The sequence below is a fragment of the Andrena cerasifolii genome, chromosome 6 (assembly GCF_050908995.1).
Source record: "Andrena cerasifolii isolate SP2316 chromosome 6, iyAndCera1_principal, whole genome shotgun sequence".
Taxonomy (NCBI): domain Eukaryota; kingdom Metazoa; phylum Arthropoda; class Insecta; order Hymenoptera; family Andrenidae; genus Andrena; species Andrena cerasifolii.
The window spans coordinates 1,574,829-1,591,678 of NC_135123.1; the positions used below are offsets into that span (position 1 = coordinate 1,574,829).

Below are 16,850 nucleotides of genomic sequence, written 5' to 3' on the forward strand. Positions count from 1 at the left end.
TGCCTTAACACCTTCTTCGGTGGGTTATATGCAATTCTCCGTAACCATATAACCCAAATATTGAATCTCAGTATGCAAGAATCGACACTTAGCAATGTTTAACGTTAACAAATTATCGCAAAGCAATTTAAATACACGTTTTAAAATCACAAAATGATGTTCCAACGTTCGCGTAGCAATCAAAAAATCGTCAAGGTAGGTTACAATATCGCCAGATCTAATGAGTTCATTTAACACTTCATTTATGAACCGTTGAAACTTTAAAGGTGCCGTCTTTAAACCAAAAGGCATTCGAAGGTATTCGAACTGCCCATGTGGTGTAACAAATGCCGTATATTTGATAGACTCTTCGGCAACTTTAATATGATGAAAGCCATCCTTCAAGTCCAGTAAACTAAAATATTTTTTGTCGCTTAAGACATTGAGTTGGTCCTCTATGAGTGGTAAAGGATAATAGTCTCGGTCAATAAGTTGGTTTAAAAATCGGAAATCAACACACAGTCTACGCCGTTTTTTCTTATTTTTTACGACAACAATTGGTGACGCATAATCAGACTCACTAGGGCGGATGATGCCACGCGCAAGCAAATCATCCAATATTTCCTGAACTTCACCCTTTTCGGCAAACGACAATCTACGCGGTGCAAAGTGAAACGGTTTGTGATCTCGCAATCTCAGACTTAATTCCATCTTAATCTTTGGTTCATTTGGTCGTGTACCTTTTGTATACTCGCTTTCAAATAATTGTTTGAGCTTGGCCTGTTTATCGTACGAAACATCCGGATTAATCACAAGCGATTCCACCTCGCTCATCTGCGCTTCGCCTACATTAATGTTCATGATATCCACAATCGCGCCCGATTCAAGCTCTACATCGTTATTCTTTTCTGTTAAGAGTCTCATTGCGAATAGTTTCAGCACGTCACGACCCAAGACCACAGAAGTGGCCATAGTATTATCCGGTACGACAAAAAGAGACACATTATTTCGCGTGATACCATTAAAAATTATTTTTGCTAGAACGGTACCCTTAACTCGCAACTCAGAACAGTTTATGCCGAAAAATTTACTCTGGTCAATACCTGAGACTCTGCAGAACTTGCCGCGTATAAACTTTTCCTTTATAAAACTTACCGGACTACCTGTGTCCAGGAGCGTATTGAGATACAGTTCACAATTTACCGTACCGTCGCTTATGACATAGCAAATGTTTTTCCGGAAATCATCTTCCACCGTCGCTTCTTCCCGTACGTGGTTGACTTGATCATTCCTCTTGGGACAATCCTTAACCATGTGGCCCATTTCTCCGCAGTTAAAACATGTTCCCCTCGGCTTCCTGGGTGTCTTGCAGTCCTTTACTGAGTGATCCATTTCCCCACAGTTAAAACATGATCCTTTTGGTCTCTTGGGTAGTCTGCAGTCTTTCGACAAGTGGCCCGTTTTATAACAATTATGGCATCTACTGGGTGCGCGTTCACTTTTCGGTTGAGAACCAGTAGTCTTTGGACTATCAAATTTCTGAGTTTCGTCCGCGCGCCGCTCGGATAATGTCTTTGATTTTGAACAAAGGCTAGTCTTCTTGAAAGCGTCCAAGAAAGATGCAGCCGTCGAGAAGTTGTGGGTGAGTGCCTGATTACGTAGAACCCTATCTGGTATGCCCTCGATGAGGTACTCTATCAATTCTTCCTCGTTCACTGGTACTTTACTGGCCAGAATTGATTTGTCATAATAGTAATCACTGAACTGTTCATTGGTCTGCCATATTCTCTGTTCGACTTTCCTCCTTCTATCAAGTTGGCTTGATCGATGGTTAAACATAGTAGACATGCGTGCCAATAAGGTGTCCACATCCATTCCTACATGTTCTGGTCGAGAATGAAACCACTCGTGTGCTCTTCCTTTCAATTTCGTGCAAATTAAAATCTTCGCCATTTTGTTGTCCAAATCGTAACTCTGAATTAACTGCAACAAGTGCCTCTCCCATCTTTCAAACGTATCTCCGCCGTCAAAGTCATTAAGCATCTCACCGATTGTCTTAATACTTGCGCTTGGTCGCACAGCTGAACTGTCTCTTCTGCCTTCCAGTCGTTGCATCCGAAGTTCCAGTTCTAATAATTCTTTTTCTCTGCGTAATGATTCCATCTCTCTACGTAAGGCCCCGTCCTCAACATCAACTCGTTCCCAAACAGGTGCCTCAGGTCGCAGAACAGACGTCCCGTCGTCTATCAGGAGGTTACTCGCCCCCTCCGCTTCCTCACCTGTGACGGCATCCTGCCCGTCTCTGAGATCCGAACGTCCTTCTCTCCACTTACCGCTTGGATCAGCCTCATCCAGCCGTCTTATTAATTCGGCTTTGTTGCCAGTTGACGAAATTCCCCAGTCTCGAAGTATGTCCTTCAATTGCTCGACCGTAAACTGAGCGGAATTCTTCCGGAGAGACATATTCCTTGTAAAGACAGACATAAAAATCCGAGATCCTCACAGAGAGAGATAACGCGCAAAACGTTGCGATGTCACACAAGACACTGTCAAAATACTTCACACCGAATGTCAGAATGGTATTAATCGACAAATAGCACACGACTTACGAACTCCGTGTTAAAACAGCACTGGGAGAATCCCACTTCTGAATTTGTAAGAACGTTTAATAAATGTGTACATGCCAGTTCGGCGTTCGGCAACGACTGACGCCGTCGCGTGAATAACAAAGAAACGGCAAAACGCACGATGCTGCGACGCAACGCCTTCCACGGTTGCCGGTGCGTCGATCGGAGATGTCGGGCGGCATACACGCATACCTTACACTAAGGGGCCTACAAGGCGGCTTCCACGGCCTGAACGTCTCGTCAAACTTAGCGACTATGGCTTTGGTTGGGACGCTCGACAGAACCGAGGGGCCTACAAAGCGGCTTCCAAAGTTGGAGCATTAATTTATGTTGGGATCAGCTATAAGCTTTAAATGATCCTTTTACATTGAATAATTGACTGTTTGAAATAGAATTCTTGACTGGCATCGAATGAACCGAATAGAATAGAATGAATGAATTCCTCTGGGCTATCGTGCCCGTATTTATACATGTTCTGGATTTTTGGAGCGCACCAATAGGAATGGAGTTCGACTATAACGCGTCAATCATTCTCGACTCGCTCGATCTGTTCTCCAGCCGGTCTACAAATCGACTGGTTCGTGCGCAGGCGCGCGTGGAACGCTCGATTCTCCCACTCATTGCTATGCATATTTCTCTGCTTCGATCCTTACTCTCACCGATCCGCCGATTGACTGAGGATCGCGCATGCGTTCGATTCTCCCACTCTTCATCACTCGATTCTCTCTTTCATCGCACTCGCGTCTCGCGATACTCTGAACTAATTTTAATATTAATACTAAACACACCTTATAAAAGTAGGATTAATAAGAATATAATAAAAATATAAGTATTTAAGTACTTATTAATTGGTTTTATTAATGCGAAAAAGAAAGGCGCAGTTTTGGAGGTTTGTTACACAGCAACCTTAGCCCACAAACAGGATTTCTCTGCCTTTAGGGAACAAGGAATGACGATTGCCCAATTCGATCAGAACAACTCGGCTATCTAACCTAATCCTTCTAACGAAATAGTGCACCCTTTCTGTAGTCCCGCCTGAGTTTCTTTTATACTCAAAAGTTTGCCTAATAAAACCTCTCGTGGTCTAGATGGCATACCCCCTATAGTACTTACGCACCTTCCCGTGAACATAATTATTAACCTAACCATCTTGTTTAACAATGCTATTAATCACAATTATTCCCCAAAATTTTGAAAATGTGCTAAAGTCCTACCTGTTTTAAAAAAAGGAGAAAAGCCCGACTGGCTCTTCCAGCTACCGGCCTATTAGCTTAATCCCTACCATCAGTAAAATCTTTGAAGCGATTGTAAATGATAAAATAACATCTTTCTGCACCACCAATAACGTAATCCCTGAATACCAATTCGAATTTAAGCATCGGTAATCTACCGCACATGCAGTTCACAAGCTCCTGTCCGATCTAAACAATAAAGTTAGCTATAGTTATCTTGTGGGTACGGCCTTCCTAGATATCGAAAAGGTTTTCGATTCTGTTTGGCTAAACGGGCTCATCTATAAACTTTACAGGAAAAACTTTCCTACCTGGCTAGTATTTTTGGTTTAATGAGCAGGGAAGTGCTGGGTTGTTAGCGTTTGCCGATGATGTGGTAGTGTATGTTGCCGGTAACAGGGTCAACGTAGTACAAGATAAGTTACACTTCCTAGTTGACAATATCAACCGTTATTATATGTCATGGAACCTAAGACTTAACCCACAGAATTGTGAAACGATGCTTTTCTGCAAGCCGGTAGACAAGCTTTCATCTAAAGCGAAAGCGGGAGGCAAGGATTTTCAATTTTCAGCCACAATCCCAGGCACGGCCAACATGGACCTAATTCCGCATAGAAAAGTAGTAAAATATTTAGGAATTCATTTAAATTACTTATCACATGGCAATAAACACGTCGATTTGCAGCTTGAAAAAGCCAACAGGACCTTCCTTGCCAACAGTAGATTATTTTATAACAAATACCTCTCTCGCAAGGCTAAAGTTATTTTGTACATGCTCCTTGTTTGTCCTATTGTCGCATATGCGGCTCCGTTATTATGGAATCTCAACCACACCACAATGGAAAAAGTTAAGAGTTTTTGAGCGTAAATGTTTACGTGCATGCCTGCGGATTTATAGGACTCAATGCTCAGATTGGTAATATTTCATTAAAAAAAAGGTAAACACTTACCTTATACAGTACCTGTTCAAAATATTGTCTACTAAAAAATATTACTAGTAATAATTGTCATTTTTATGATTATTAATTTAATTCTTTACCCAAACTCTCCATATGTATTTTGTCTATTTTGTGGAATGGATATGAGATTTACTGTACACTTTACAGCGACTGAGTGGCAGGGGTACTTGGTGAAAGACCATTCTGGCACGGTGTTTTCTGGCAGGAATAGATTACCTATAAGTTCTATGTTCAAGACGCGTCTGAGAACTGATGGCACAGTGACACGGACGCCTTAACTTTAGTGTTCTTATCCAAAATTTTGAAAATTGACCCTCATAGTGGAGACAGAAGATATTATCCGATATGAAAAAAATTTTATACGTGAAATGTTCTCATAGATGGCCACTTTGGGCGGGTATTAGAATTCAATCCGAAAAAAGTAGTCAATCCAACAAACGAAGGAATTGACGAATATTTTGTTTATGCTTCGGCACGCAATAGATCTTGTCGCCTATGTTCTAGCTCAGGTGTGTCGAACTAGCGGCTCGCGAGCCGCAGTGGCTCCCTCTCCTCTTCGCCTGCTCCGTAGGACCGTAGGAGAACGGCCCCCTTCTCACCTACTTCACTCCGATGAATTTCTCCTCCGAATGCCGCACTCTCTCCCTGCCGGGTCTCATGTAACGCCTGGAGAAAAATAAGTGGGGGAACCGGCTGACCGGAGCCCCGACTCGTGCGGCTCTCGGAGTGGGAAAGTTCGACACTCCCGTTCTAGCTTATCCATTTCTGTTGATTCGTTAGATACCGGGATTATAATCCGAACCCTTACCGCATTCCGTACCTAGTACCGTAGACTAACCCGTTTAACATGGTAACACAAGACATGTATAATGCGAGTAACCCGGTTAACCCGGTTAACGCGTATTACAGTAAGGGCGACATCTCTTAGCTTTGTCTGGTCGCTACGTCTGGCTGCGGCGTTCAACAAGGTTTCTTTGTTCAATTGTTTTTGTTGGAATGAGCTCGGTAAGGAGCTCTACGCCATGTATATCTATATTAATATATAAGTTAAAGGAAATTAAACATGAAGAAATAGTGTTAACTGCTAATATCATTTTAAGTTAATATCTAAGGTATACGCTTCCCACAAAAATGAAACAGTTTTATATTTTTCACTTTATTGTATAAAGAAGAGAAAATAATATGAGAGTAATTGTTGTTTTAATATAATTATGAAACACACATTAGAAACAAAGTTCCTCGAAGCGGGGGGACTGTGAATTCGTCGGCGGAGGAGGATCCCTCTCCCTCTTGGCGAAGTAGAGGCGGAAAATGCTGTATCTGGTTCCCAAAAATTAATCAGGCTGATCGACCAGAGCATCTGGCTAAGGTTGCGGTTTATGACCGTATTGTTCCGCGAGTTGGATGTTGACGACGGTACCTGCGGGTCTGAACTCATCGTATGAACTAACCACCGGCAGAGCAATATACGGATGAACTCACACTAAAAAATGTATAAAATTCTTAACGGCGACACCAAATTCTTCATTGCCCTTTAGAAATCTGGTAAACGTTTTTGCGAAAATATGAAATTACCGATTGTAAAAACGAATGAATTTTCGCTTCCCTTTAAGCCCGCTTTAATCCCGACGCACAGTGGGCCTCGATCTCAAGGAATAGAGAAAAAAATTAATATGCTATTTTTTCCAATCAAAATGCTGAATCTTATTAACCTACTTTATATTGAAGCACAATTTTTGCACAAAAAAGGCAATTAAAAAATTACATAAAAATTTGTTTTGTATTTTCTTTAAGTAGATGAATATTACGTAAAAAGTTTTGCACGATTATATTTGTTATTCATTGAGTAAAAAATTCATAAAGATTGCTCAATTTTTCGGCCCGATGACCAGAGTGCCCCCTTAAGTGGCTGTCTAGACTAAACTGTCTTATGTTACTAGTAACCCGCTACGAGCGAGTTACATCGCCCTTTATAGAATTTAGAAACCGTTCCCTCGTGGTGAGTATGGGGTACAGTATCCTTCCTTGATTAACCGGGTTTGATGTCTACCCGCTACAAGATGAACCCCATTACAGCAGGCCATTGGGTATTCATACCTCATAATTCTTCCTTCGTTTGGAGGAAGAAACCTAATGTCCGTTACTGAAGCTGCACCCCCACCGGGTAACCAAAAGTAGTCGGAATTCAATTCGAAACGGGCAAATTGAATGCTGACGAATGGCGAATGTTATTAGAATTCGGTCGATACATATCACACAATTCACATAAAAAAAGGATCTGTTATTATTTGTACTCTCGAAATGGAGAAACTTTGTTTCAATTTCATACTGGCCTGGAGAACATCGAAATAAGCTACTCGGGTGGATTATTTGCGTTCAAATATAGAGTATACAGAATACATTCATTCTGCTTTAAATGCCTCTCGCTATACATACTCTCAACTCTCAAGCTCTTTTTCCCCATCAAAGTTATTCTGTGACTTCAGTTGCATCCTGAAACCTTAGGTATCCACCTACCGTAGGAATTAGACAACTGTTACGTCCGGAACGTAAAGTTTTTCTTTTTGGTACGGAGTATGCATCAACAACGCCTAGCGTTATGGGAAATCCGTCGTTGATCATACTTCCGCCTAGTTAGTCAATAATAATTTATTAAAACCAGAACCCTTCCTTTGAAGCATCGTCGCCTCGACATATTGCCGTCCCACGATAAGGATAAGGCCTGCTGACGCAGCGGCTTTCTCACCAGAGAGTCGCGATCCGAAAGATCCAGTGGTTCTCTTGATGTGCCCAATCCGCACTGTGTAAGCGGCAGGGGTGCGGTTCAACAATGCCTTGGAGCATTGTGGGAGAACCCTTGTTAAGCGCACCTCTGACCGTCGCGCTAAACATTGTAACATAATCAGTAACGGCTACATCAGGAATGCGCAGACTGGGTTGCTTCTTAGAAGATTGACAGAATTGTATACTCTACATCCGGTTACCGACGCAGGGAACGACGCCTTCCCACGGTTTTGTCGCACGTTCGGAGCATGTGTGGATTGTTAATTAATTAGGAATTGTTCGTTTAGACACCTATCACAATTTTTGACAGCCAATCGACTGTGGGATTCCACTAGTCAGAAATTATATTCAATTATATTAATACCTGAATTTTATACAATTATTGATCGATCATTTCCATATTTTACGTTATGTTCTTTTGATTTCATCTATTATTCAACATTAAAATTTTATTTATAATCAAACTCTACTAGTGAATTACCTATCTGATTCCATTGAAAAGACCCGTATGGAGCTATAGCACCAACGATCCCAAAATCTACCCCTTATCCTTCTGATAAAGTACCTAAATACTTAAAAATTAAAAGAATTGACTGTTACGACTGCAACAAGCTTCCTTGGTTTTTCTAAATCATAAACTCAATCCAGCAATACTTGATAGTCTAACGACTGTGGGATACCCCTAATCGGTATTGCGTGTATAAATCGTGCTGCTCGATCACCAAAAGCCGCGGTACGTAACACAACTATTAAATTCGATCCATGCCTTTTCGATCATGGGTCTCACTAATTTATGACCTTCCATAAATTGAACAATCTTATCCGGAACGTCATTGAACTTATCTCAGCAAACACTATCAGGTTATGAATAAAAAAATGTAACATTCTATATATATATATATAAAAATTAGTTGAAGCTTGAAATCTTCTCTATACCTTCACTCACAAAAATCTACTAGTACATAATAATATAATGCCCTCCCTAATACCAAACAACTTTTTGTAGGAGATTTTTCATATTTTCAATTGCTTACAAAATATTTCGCTATTCTTCGTTAAGTCGGACGCAATGTAAAAAATATAATGAGGCACTATGTAAATTGGAAAGTATTACAAAAATAAATGAAATTATTTATTAAAACGACATCAAATTTAATATATTTAATCGCAAACCATACATACGTCATTAAATTCAAAACAATTAGATAATATGCATATTTTAAATGTATTATTAACAGAATGTTTACATAAAGATTAATAGCATATATTACTTTTACCTATTAATCTATTTACCTACTTGTACCCTTATTGTTGATCTATTTATCGCTGAATTGCTTGAAATGTAAGCACATTAATTTATTATTACGAGCGTTAAGTGTCATTAAATTATTTTAATAAATATTAATTGGAGAGATAACAAAATAGTATGTGTGTATAGATAAAATAATTTTATTCGAGAATTCTTTAGAGTGGTGTCATAACATCGTGCATAGCATATTTCCATGTCCAAGCCCTGGCAATTTCATCGAATCTTTCACGATCGTTCAAATACATTTCACCCACTTCTGGTTCCATACAAACCTATGCATTATATACATTTTTTATTATTATAATACTTAATATTATTTGCTAATTGATCCATATATAAGAATTTCAGATAATAAATGATAGTAATGTAGTAAATAGTATATGTAGTATACCTGACAATATGGATCTGTAAGCAAGCTTTGGACACTGATTAACACCTTTGATAGTGTTAATGCTAACGACCAGTTATGATGGAATGTGTCTATACCAACATCACCGTGTCTAGAAACATTTGGGTGAAGTATCTTTGTAAGAAATCTTACTATTGGTGGGGAGAGTGGATAACTGTAAAAGTTTAAGCAACACATTAATCAAGAACAAGAAGATAAGTGCTTAATTATACAATGCTATTGTCTTACATGTACGAAACTATATGTATATTTAACACTATTAAGGGGTTATACCTAGTCAGGCGGCTGAAAAGAGACGAATATTTGTGAATTTTTTTTTGAAGAAGCGGAAGCGTATATTTTTACATAACTTTTTTGCGCTTAAAAGAGCAACATTTAAAGAACATTTAGTAATTTTTCGTGGAAAAATATTTACGGTTATAATAATTTAACAACCGACATCCAAGAAGCATTTTTAAAAATTTGGTTTTGCGGTGAGCACTGCCATTCGAAACCAGATTATATAAAATCAAAAAACAAAAAAGATTTCGTTAGTATATTAATGTATCTTCCAATTGACGGAGAGAATTTTCCGAAATGTTAATTTAAAACAAAATGGCGGCTAGTTAAAATTAAAATCCTGATTTTTTTGTTTTAAATTAATATTTCGGAAAATTCTCTCCATCAACCTGAGGATACATTAATATACTAACGAAATCTTTTCTTTTTTTATTTTAGATAATCTGGTTCCAAATGGCAGTGCTCACCGCAAAACCAAGTTTTTAAAAATGCTTCTTGGATGTTGGTTGTTACTTTATTATAAACGTAAATATTTTTCTACGAAAAAATACCATATGTTCTGTAAATGTTGTTCTTTTAAGCGCAAAAAGTTTTATAAAAATATACGTTTCCGTTTCTTCAAAAAAAATTCACAAATATTCGCCTCTTTTCGGTCGCCTGACTAGGTATAACCCCTTAATAACCGAAGAGATTTTATCGTCATATGAAATTACGCACTGTACTTCATAAATGCACTTGTATTCATAAAATGATTTAGAAAATCCTTCCAAATGTAAAAGTAATGATACATGTATAATATCTATTTTATCTGGATGCGCGGGAATGTACTGTAGGCAGGAGTAGAGGTAAGGCAAAAGAGATTGAATAGGCAACAGGAATAGGCAAGAAAATTGAATTTGAATTTTAGCAAAATATGCGTGCACCGAAATACACTTAAGTGCCTGAAAGGCCTTTTAAGTGCCCAAACTGCACTTCGACGCACGCTTATTTGGCTAAAATTCGAAGTTAATTTTGTCGAAAACGAAGCCTCATATAAAAAATTTTATTGTATATTTTCGTTTTATTTCGCCCTGCAGAATCACCCCCTAAAAGGTTCACCACCTATTGGGAAACACCCTGCTTAGACTATAAACTAAGTTAACCAAATATAGTTATGGACAAAATAAAGTTTACCTTGCCCCCATTGCGGCATTATAAAGTTTTACTAAATAAATACGCAAATATTGAATTCAAATGTTTGATATTCACAGATGCTTATGCTACTATTAATCTCTGCCAACTGCATGACGAAGAACAGAAAACACAAACACACTGATAATCATTTGTTTCAGGTGATCGTTTCGTAACTGGTTGCACATGACAACATAAATACCTGACTACATGATGAATGGTAATCGAGAACATTTTAAGAATTTCGGAATTATACAGGGTGTCCCACTAAGGAGTGGACAGCGCGATATCTCCTAAAGTATTGTCGATAAAAATATAAAAAAATAGGGAATTGCATGGTTCGAGGGGGCCCATTTATTAGCGCGAACGAAATTTGTTTCCGATTATTATTTTAAAAGATACGATGGTCAAGTTCGGTTTTTCAAATGGAACTATTTTTTTTGAAGACCTGAGTTGATAGTGCGTTCCAAGACAAATTCAATAAGCTTTAATGTATACACTTTATTTCCACTGGTTTTTAAGATATTGCGCTTGCAAATTTACTGATTTTCACTGCAAGAAACCCCTCTGGAATGGTAAAAACCGGGGGCGGTCTTACTGGCCCCACGGGTGGCACTGCCTGTTGAAATGGATACTTACCTGCCAAAGGTCTACGCCAGAAATGGCAGGCCCAAAGGCTGGACAATTCTTTTCCGTCAGAAATGCTACTTAGGAAGGTATCGTTACTTTTATTTCGCACTTGCTTCTACGCTCGGATGGCCGGTTCTTTTGGGAGGGATGCAAGTTGGATTGGTTCTGATACAATCTGCTCCCTATGGTTGAAATTTAGTCGAGCAACTTTCACTCCTCCTAACCTAACCAATCCAACTTGCATCCCTCCCAAAAGAACCGGCCATCCGAGCGTAGAAGCAAGTGCGAAATAAAAGTAACGATGCGCTTCTCGACACCGCAGATGTACCTACCTAAGTAGCATTTCTCACGGAAAAGAATTGTCCAGCCTTTGGGCCTGCCATTTCTGGCGTAGACCTTTGGCAGGTAAGTATCCATTTCAACAGGCAGTGCCACCCGTGGCGTCAGTAAGACCGCCCCCGGTTTTTGCCATTCCAGAGGGGTTTCTTGCAGTGAAAATCAGTAAATTTGCAAGCGCAATATCTTAAAAACCAGTGGAAATAAAGTGTATACATTAAAGCTTATTGAATTTGTCTTGGAACGCACTATCAACTCAGGTGTTCAAAAAAAATAGTTCCATTTGAAAAACCGAACTTGACCATCGTATCTTTTAAAATAATAATCGGAAACAAAATTCGTTCGCGCTAATAAATGGGCCCCCTCGAACCATGCAATTCCCTATTTTTTTTATATTTTTATCGACAATACTTTAGGAGATATCGCGCTGTCCACTCCTTAGTGGGACACCCTGTATATTTGCCCACGAAACTTCTTTTTGTACCAAATTGGTCGGTGCATCGACGAAAACCGAGCGCGTCACGCGGTTGTACCAATAGGACCGCGACCTAAAGTAAGTCCGCTCTGCGCACTCATATACAGTCAGTCACATTAGAGCATACCCGCAATATTTACAAAAGACAACACGACGTGCGGTGGAAACTGTAATAATCTAACCATGCACAATCTTCACTAGTACGCATTTGTTTAAGGTCCCTTACAAGGGAAGGACACGATTTGCTCGACTTCGATTTTGACGTGCTTTTGCAGAATGGTAGCAGACAGATCCCTAATGATACATGGAAAATAGTAGGTGTAGATATTCAATAAGTTTTAAGATATAAACAATTAAAGTTTCGTCAACTGTACACTTCTCGTTAGCTCGACTGACAGATTCTGATATGGCTCGCACTCCCGCTACAAAGAATGATGATAATATTGGGTGTATAACTTAAAAACCGGAATTTTTTAGTAAATTTAAGCGTTTATTAAAGAAAATCTTGTACAATCCTGTTATTCAAAGTATTGTCCATCGGAAGTTACAACATTTCCTCATCTTTCTGGCAATTTGTGGATGTCATCCCAAAAAAAAAACGGTCATCTTTTGAATCAAAGAACGAATTGAGCCAATTTTTTATGCCTTGGACTGAAGTAAAGCGTATTCCGGAAAGTGCATTCTGCATCGACCGAAACAAATGGTAGTCAGAAGGCGCCAAGTCTGGACTATATGGCGGGTGGGGCAGAACTTCCCATCCGCTATTTTCCAAATAGTTTTTAACGGGTCGAGCAACATGTGGCCGAGCATTGTCATGTTGAAAAATCAATGCCTCGTGTCTGGTCTTCCATTCTGGCCGTTTTTCCTTCAATGCTCTCTTTAAACGAATCACTTGTTTTCGGTACAACTCTCCAGTAATGGTTTCACCCGGTTTTAGAAGCTCATAATACACAACTCCCTTCTGGTCCCACCAAATACAGAGCATTATTTGGGCAGCGTGAATATTCTTCTTCGACTTGGCTGGTTGGCCGGGCTTCACATACGATTTGTTGCGCTTCGGGTTGTCGTAATAAATCCATTTTTCGTCACCAGTAACAATTCGATGCAAAAACGACTTCTTTTTATGACGTTCGAGCAGCATTTCAGATATGCAAAATCGCCTTTTCACGTCTCTCGCCTTCAACTCGTATGACACCCAATTTCCTTGCTTTTGGATGAATCCCAATGCTTTTAGGCGCATGGAAATGGCTGCTTGAATCACGCACAATGATTCCGCAAGCTCTTCTTGTGTTCGACACGAGTCTTGATCGAGTAACGCTTCCAATTCTTCATATTCAAACTTTTTCGGCTGCCCAGGCCGCTCTTTGTCTTTGATGTAAAAATCGCCACTTTTAAAGCGTTGAAACCACTCGAAACACTGTGTTTTCGTAACAGCATGTTCGCCATACAATTCCACGAGCAAACGATGACTTTCGGCTGCAGTTTTCTTTGTAAAACAGTGACTCAGCAAAACTTCCCGCAAATGCTGTTTTTTTCGTCAATTTTCAAAATTTTCCATGGTTGAAAAAAATATGATGCGCACAAGCAAATCAAACACTGTTGACTGATTTTGATAGGTTATGAATAGAGCTTCAAAATGGCGTGTATGTCAATGATTTGCTACTGCGCATACACAAGTGTTGCCATCTAGTGTCAAATTCCGGTTTTTAGGTTAAACACCTGATATATAAGATCATACCAAAATATTTCTATTCACAAAGAGAAAAAAACGTTAACAGTGAATTCTCGTTATAATGGTATTTCGGCTTTCTGTTGTATGCGCGATCGCTATCCCTACCATTTCATGGAATCCTTCGGTCGAGAGTGAGAGAATCCGAGAATGAGCAAGAGGGGACGAAAGAGTCGACACTAAGTTACCGTCGACTACGAAAGAGAGAAAACATAATACTTTGTCTCATGATTTAAGACCGGAGAAGTGTTAGATTAATGAAACTGGGAATAAGTGGACACTTCAGGAGGAGAACGATACCAAACATGAGAAATGACAATGGGTGCGTTCAGTGGACTCAACCGCTACGTAGCCGTTCAGTAGCCGCTCACTGATTTTCCGCTGAACGCTACCGCTAGGTTGCTCACCGCTCAACACGTTTAGGGATCGGTCGCCATGTTTTCGAGCGTAAGAAAACTCCACTACTTTTACGGAACGTGTTGAGTTGTAAGATGACGTCAGCCATGAACCAAAACAACCTCTACTCAGCGGAGTACATTTATAATAATGTGATCTATGCAGTTACAAATAGGATGGAAGTACACGAAAGATTATCCGCAGGTATTTGATTAAAAATATTTATTTATATTTATAACCTTTATCAATGCTAAGCTAATTCCCCTTTCCCCTCTACCCACAGGCACACTGAGCGACCATGTCTCTGTACACGAAATGGGTACGACCCCGCAGCTATTTCGGCCTCATTATCTTATCTTAGACATAGTTCCGGTGTTTTAACATGATCCAGCGAATAATTGTTTATTTGAATCCATTTGTCGTTTTACTTAATGTTTCAAGCTGTTTTTCTAAAAGATAAACGAATTATTCTGAATTAATAGTTACCAAAATGATACTTTTGTTACGAGACAGTCAGACATCACGTAGCGCTAGTACTTGACGCCAGTAGATGTCGCCATTCTCGTTTTACTGTCCCTACAGAACATGCTCCCTAGCATGTTCTCTCTATCTCTCTCGTGCCGATGTCCGTCGTCCGCCAACGACTCACGAAGATCGACGATGTGAGCTCGGGCGCTCTTGCCTGGGAACAGGCGAGCGGCGGGGTCTGACTAGGTACGCTCAGACGAGCGAGTCATATATACGGGCGAATGAAGAGTTCTGGGGACGTCACGCCATGTGCGTGCAGTATTATACGTGCAATAAACACACATTTTCGTTCGTTCAATAAAGTGTCTTATTTACCCGTGACGACGTAGAACTACAGTAGAGTAGGGCTGCTATCTATGCACATAGTACAGTAAGAACAGTTATTCTCATAACCGTCATCCCCACATTACTTCTCCACTTGGCGCCAGTAGTTGTCGCCTTTCAAAAGCAGATGTGGGGGAGCGCGTTAGCGGCTGCTCTCTCTTCTTCTTCCCCCAACTCTCCGGTATGTGGAGGATGGGGATGTCGTCTCTCCGGACGAGCAAGGGACGCCATAGCTCTCTGGCCTTCATGTTCTTGCGTCGATCGGACGCGAGCCTATATATATACGTTCATGCTCATAGAGCTTAACACGTGTCTCATTATTAACCACAATCCTAGTTAGTCTACGTAAACTTGCATTTATACGCATACAAGTGACTTCCCCTTCGGGTAGTCCAACAGTGGTGACCCCGACTAACAATTCAAATTGTGGTTCAACATACGTGATTGAAAAATTGCATCGGTGTCGGCCGAGTACATCTCGAGGCCGAAGTTGTGCAAATCCGGGGCACTGGTGCAGCAAGGCGAATGGCTACGACGGTGAACAGTCGTCACCACAGAGCAACCCGTTGTGGAAAGTTTCACCGGCGGATCACCGCAGGCGTCGTGTGACGACGCTCATCGAAGCTACGGATGCTCCTTTGTGGCAGCATCAACCGCTGAATCTTGGCTTGTCTTCAAGAAACCGTCGTTGTTGTACGGAAATTCAGTTTCCAGGTAATCCGTCCTGGATCATCGCATCCGTCCTGGATCATCGCATCCGTTCTGGATCATTGAATCCGCCCTGGACCATCGCATCCGTCCTGGATCATCTGTCCATCATGGATCTCCTGCGAGGATTATTGCGTGGAGCCAACGTCACCGGAGCCTTCTTCCGCTTTCGAGAGCGTCCAGTCAACGAGCTCGACATCGCCAACGCTGTTCTTCGACGCTGATGCACCGAGGCGCAGCATCTTCGCTGGAGGTGCAGTTCTCCGTTCAGGGCATCTGCCGAGGACTGTATTCCGAGGTATTCATAGGATCGTATGGACCCAGTCACATAGTTGCGCGTGGGGTAAATTCTAAAGCATGCGTGGTAGGTACCTCCGCCATTTTATATTTAGCGTGCCGGAAGCGCGTAATCCCGCCAGTTTGTGTGGTTTTCCGCGCATTGTCAGTCTGCGCGGAAGGCAGACCGATTCACAGTGTTGCCTGTTGTCGCGAATTGCGTGTGGTGCGCCACTATCGCTTGGTTGCGTTATAGAAACTTTTGGTGCAGTCGTGTTTCTGTTCTATCGAACAGCTCGTTCATCATGCCCCTCGCCAATGAGGAAGGCGGGGAACCCGCGATCACAGTTAGCGAACTGGCAGCTCAGTTATTAAAAACTCAATAGCGATTGGCCCAATTCGGGGCCGAGCGATCCACTTCACGACAGCCGGTCAAAACGCGGCACATCGATGAGTATAGAGTACTATATAGTTACTCTACGTAAACTTGGATTTACACATATACAAGTGACTTCCCCTTCGGGTAGTCCAACACAGAATCAGCAGACGAAAACCTTTTTCCAGAAATCTTATAATGTCACTCCTCTGCCCTACCCCCCTCAAATACATAAAAATAGTCGAGGACAAAAAAGAGTATTATTTGTAGTTCTACGTTAGATTTAGGTGTATGTAAGAAAAAAGTGATGAAATCCCCCCCATA

The 16,850-nt window shown here is 40.8% G+C and overlaps 3 protein-coding genes across 5 annotated transcripts in view; 1 reads left to right on the top strand and 2 right to left on the bottom strand.

Annotated features, from left to right (window-relative positions):
• LOC143369726 (meckelin) overlaps window positions 1–16,850 on the top strand; it is a 292,527-nt gene that overhangs the window by 53,747 nt on the left and 221,930 nt on the right. The gene's annotated exons all lie outside the window — the stretch shown is intronic.
• Window positions 1–16,850, bottom strand: part of LOC143369795 (uncharacterized) — a 281,266-nt gene that overhangs the window by 33,289 nt on the left and 231,127 nt on the right. The gene's annotated exons all lie outside the window — the stretch shown is intronic.
• Window positions 8,710–16,850, bottom strand: part of Morgue (modifier of rpr and grim, ubiquitously expressed) — a 35,674-nt gene continuing 27,533 nt past the window's right edge. For all 3 annotated transcript variants that reach the window (XM_076814092.1, XM_076814091.1, XM_076814090.1), the window contains 2 exons: window positions 9,282–9,453; window positions 8,710–9,162 (listed from right to left, as the gene is read on the bottom strand). In XM_076814092.1, coding sequence (XP_076670207.1) covers window positions 9,046–9,162; window positions 9,282–9,453 — 289 coding nt within the window. In that variant the 3' untranslated portion in view covers window positions 8,710–9,045. The remainder of the gene's footprint in view (window positions 9,163–9,281; window positions 9,454–16,850) is intronic.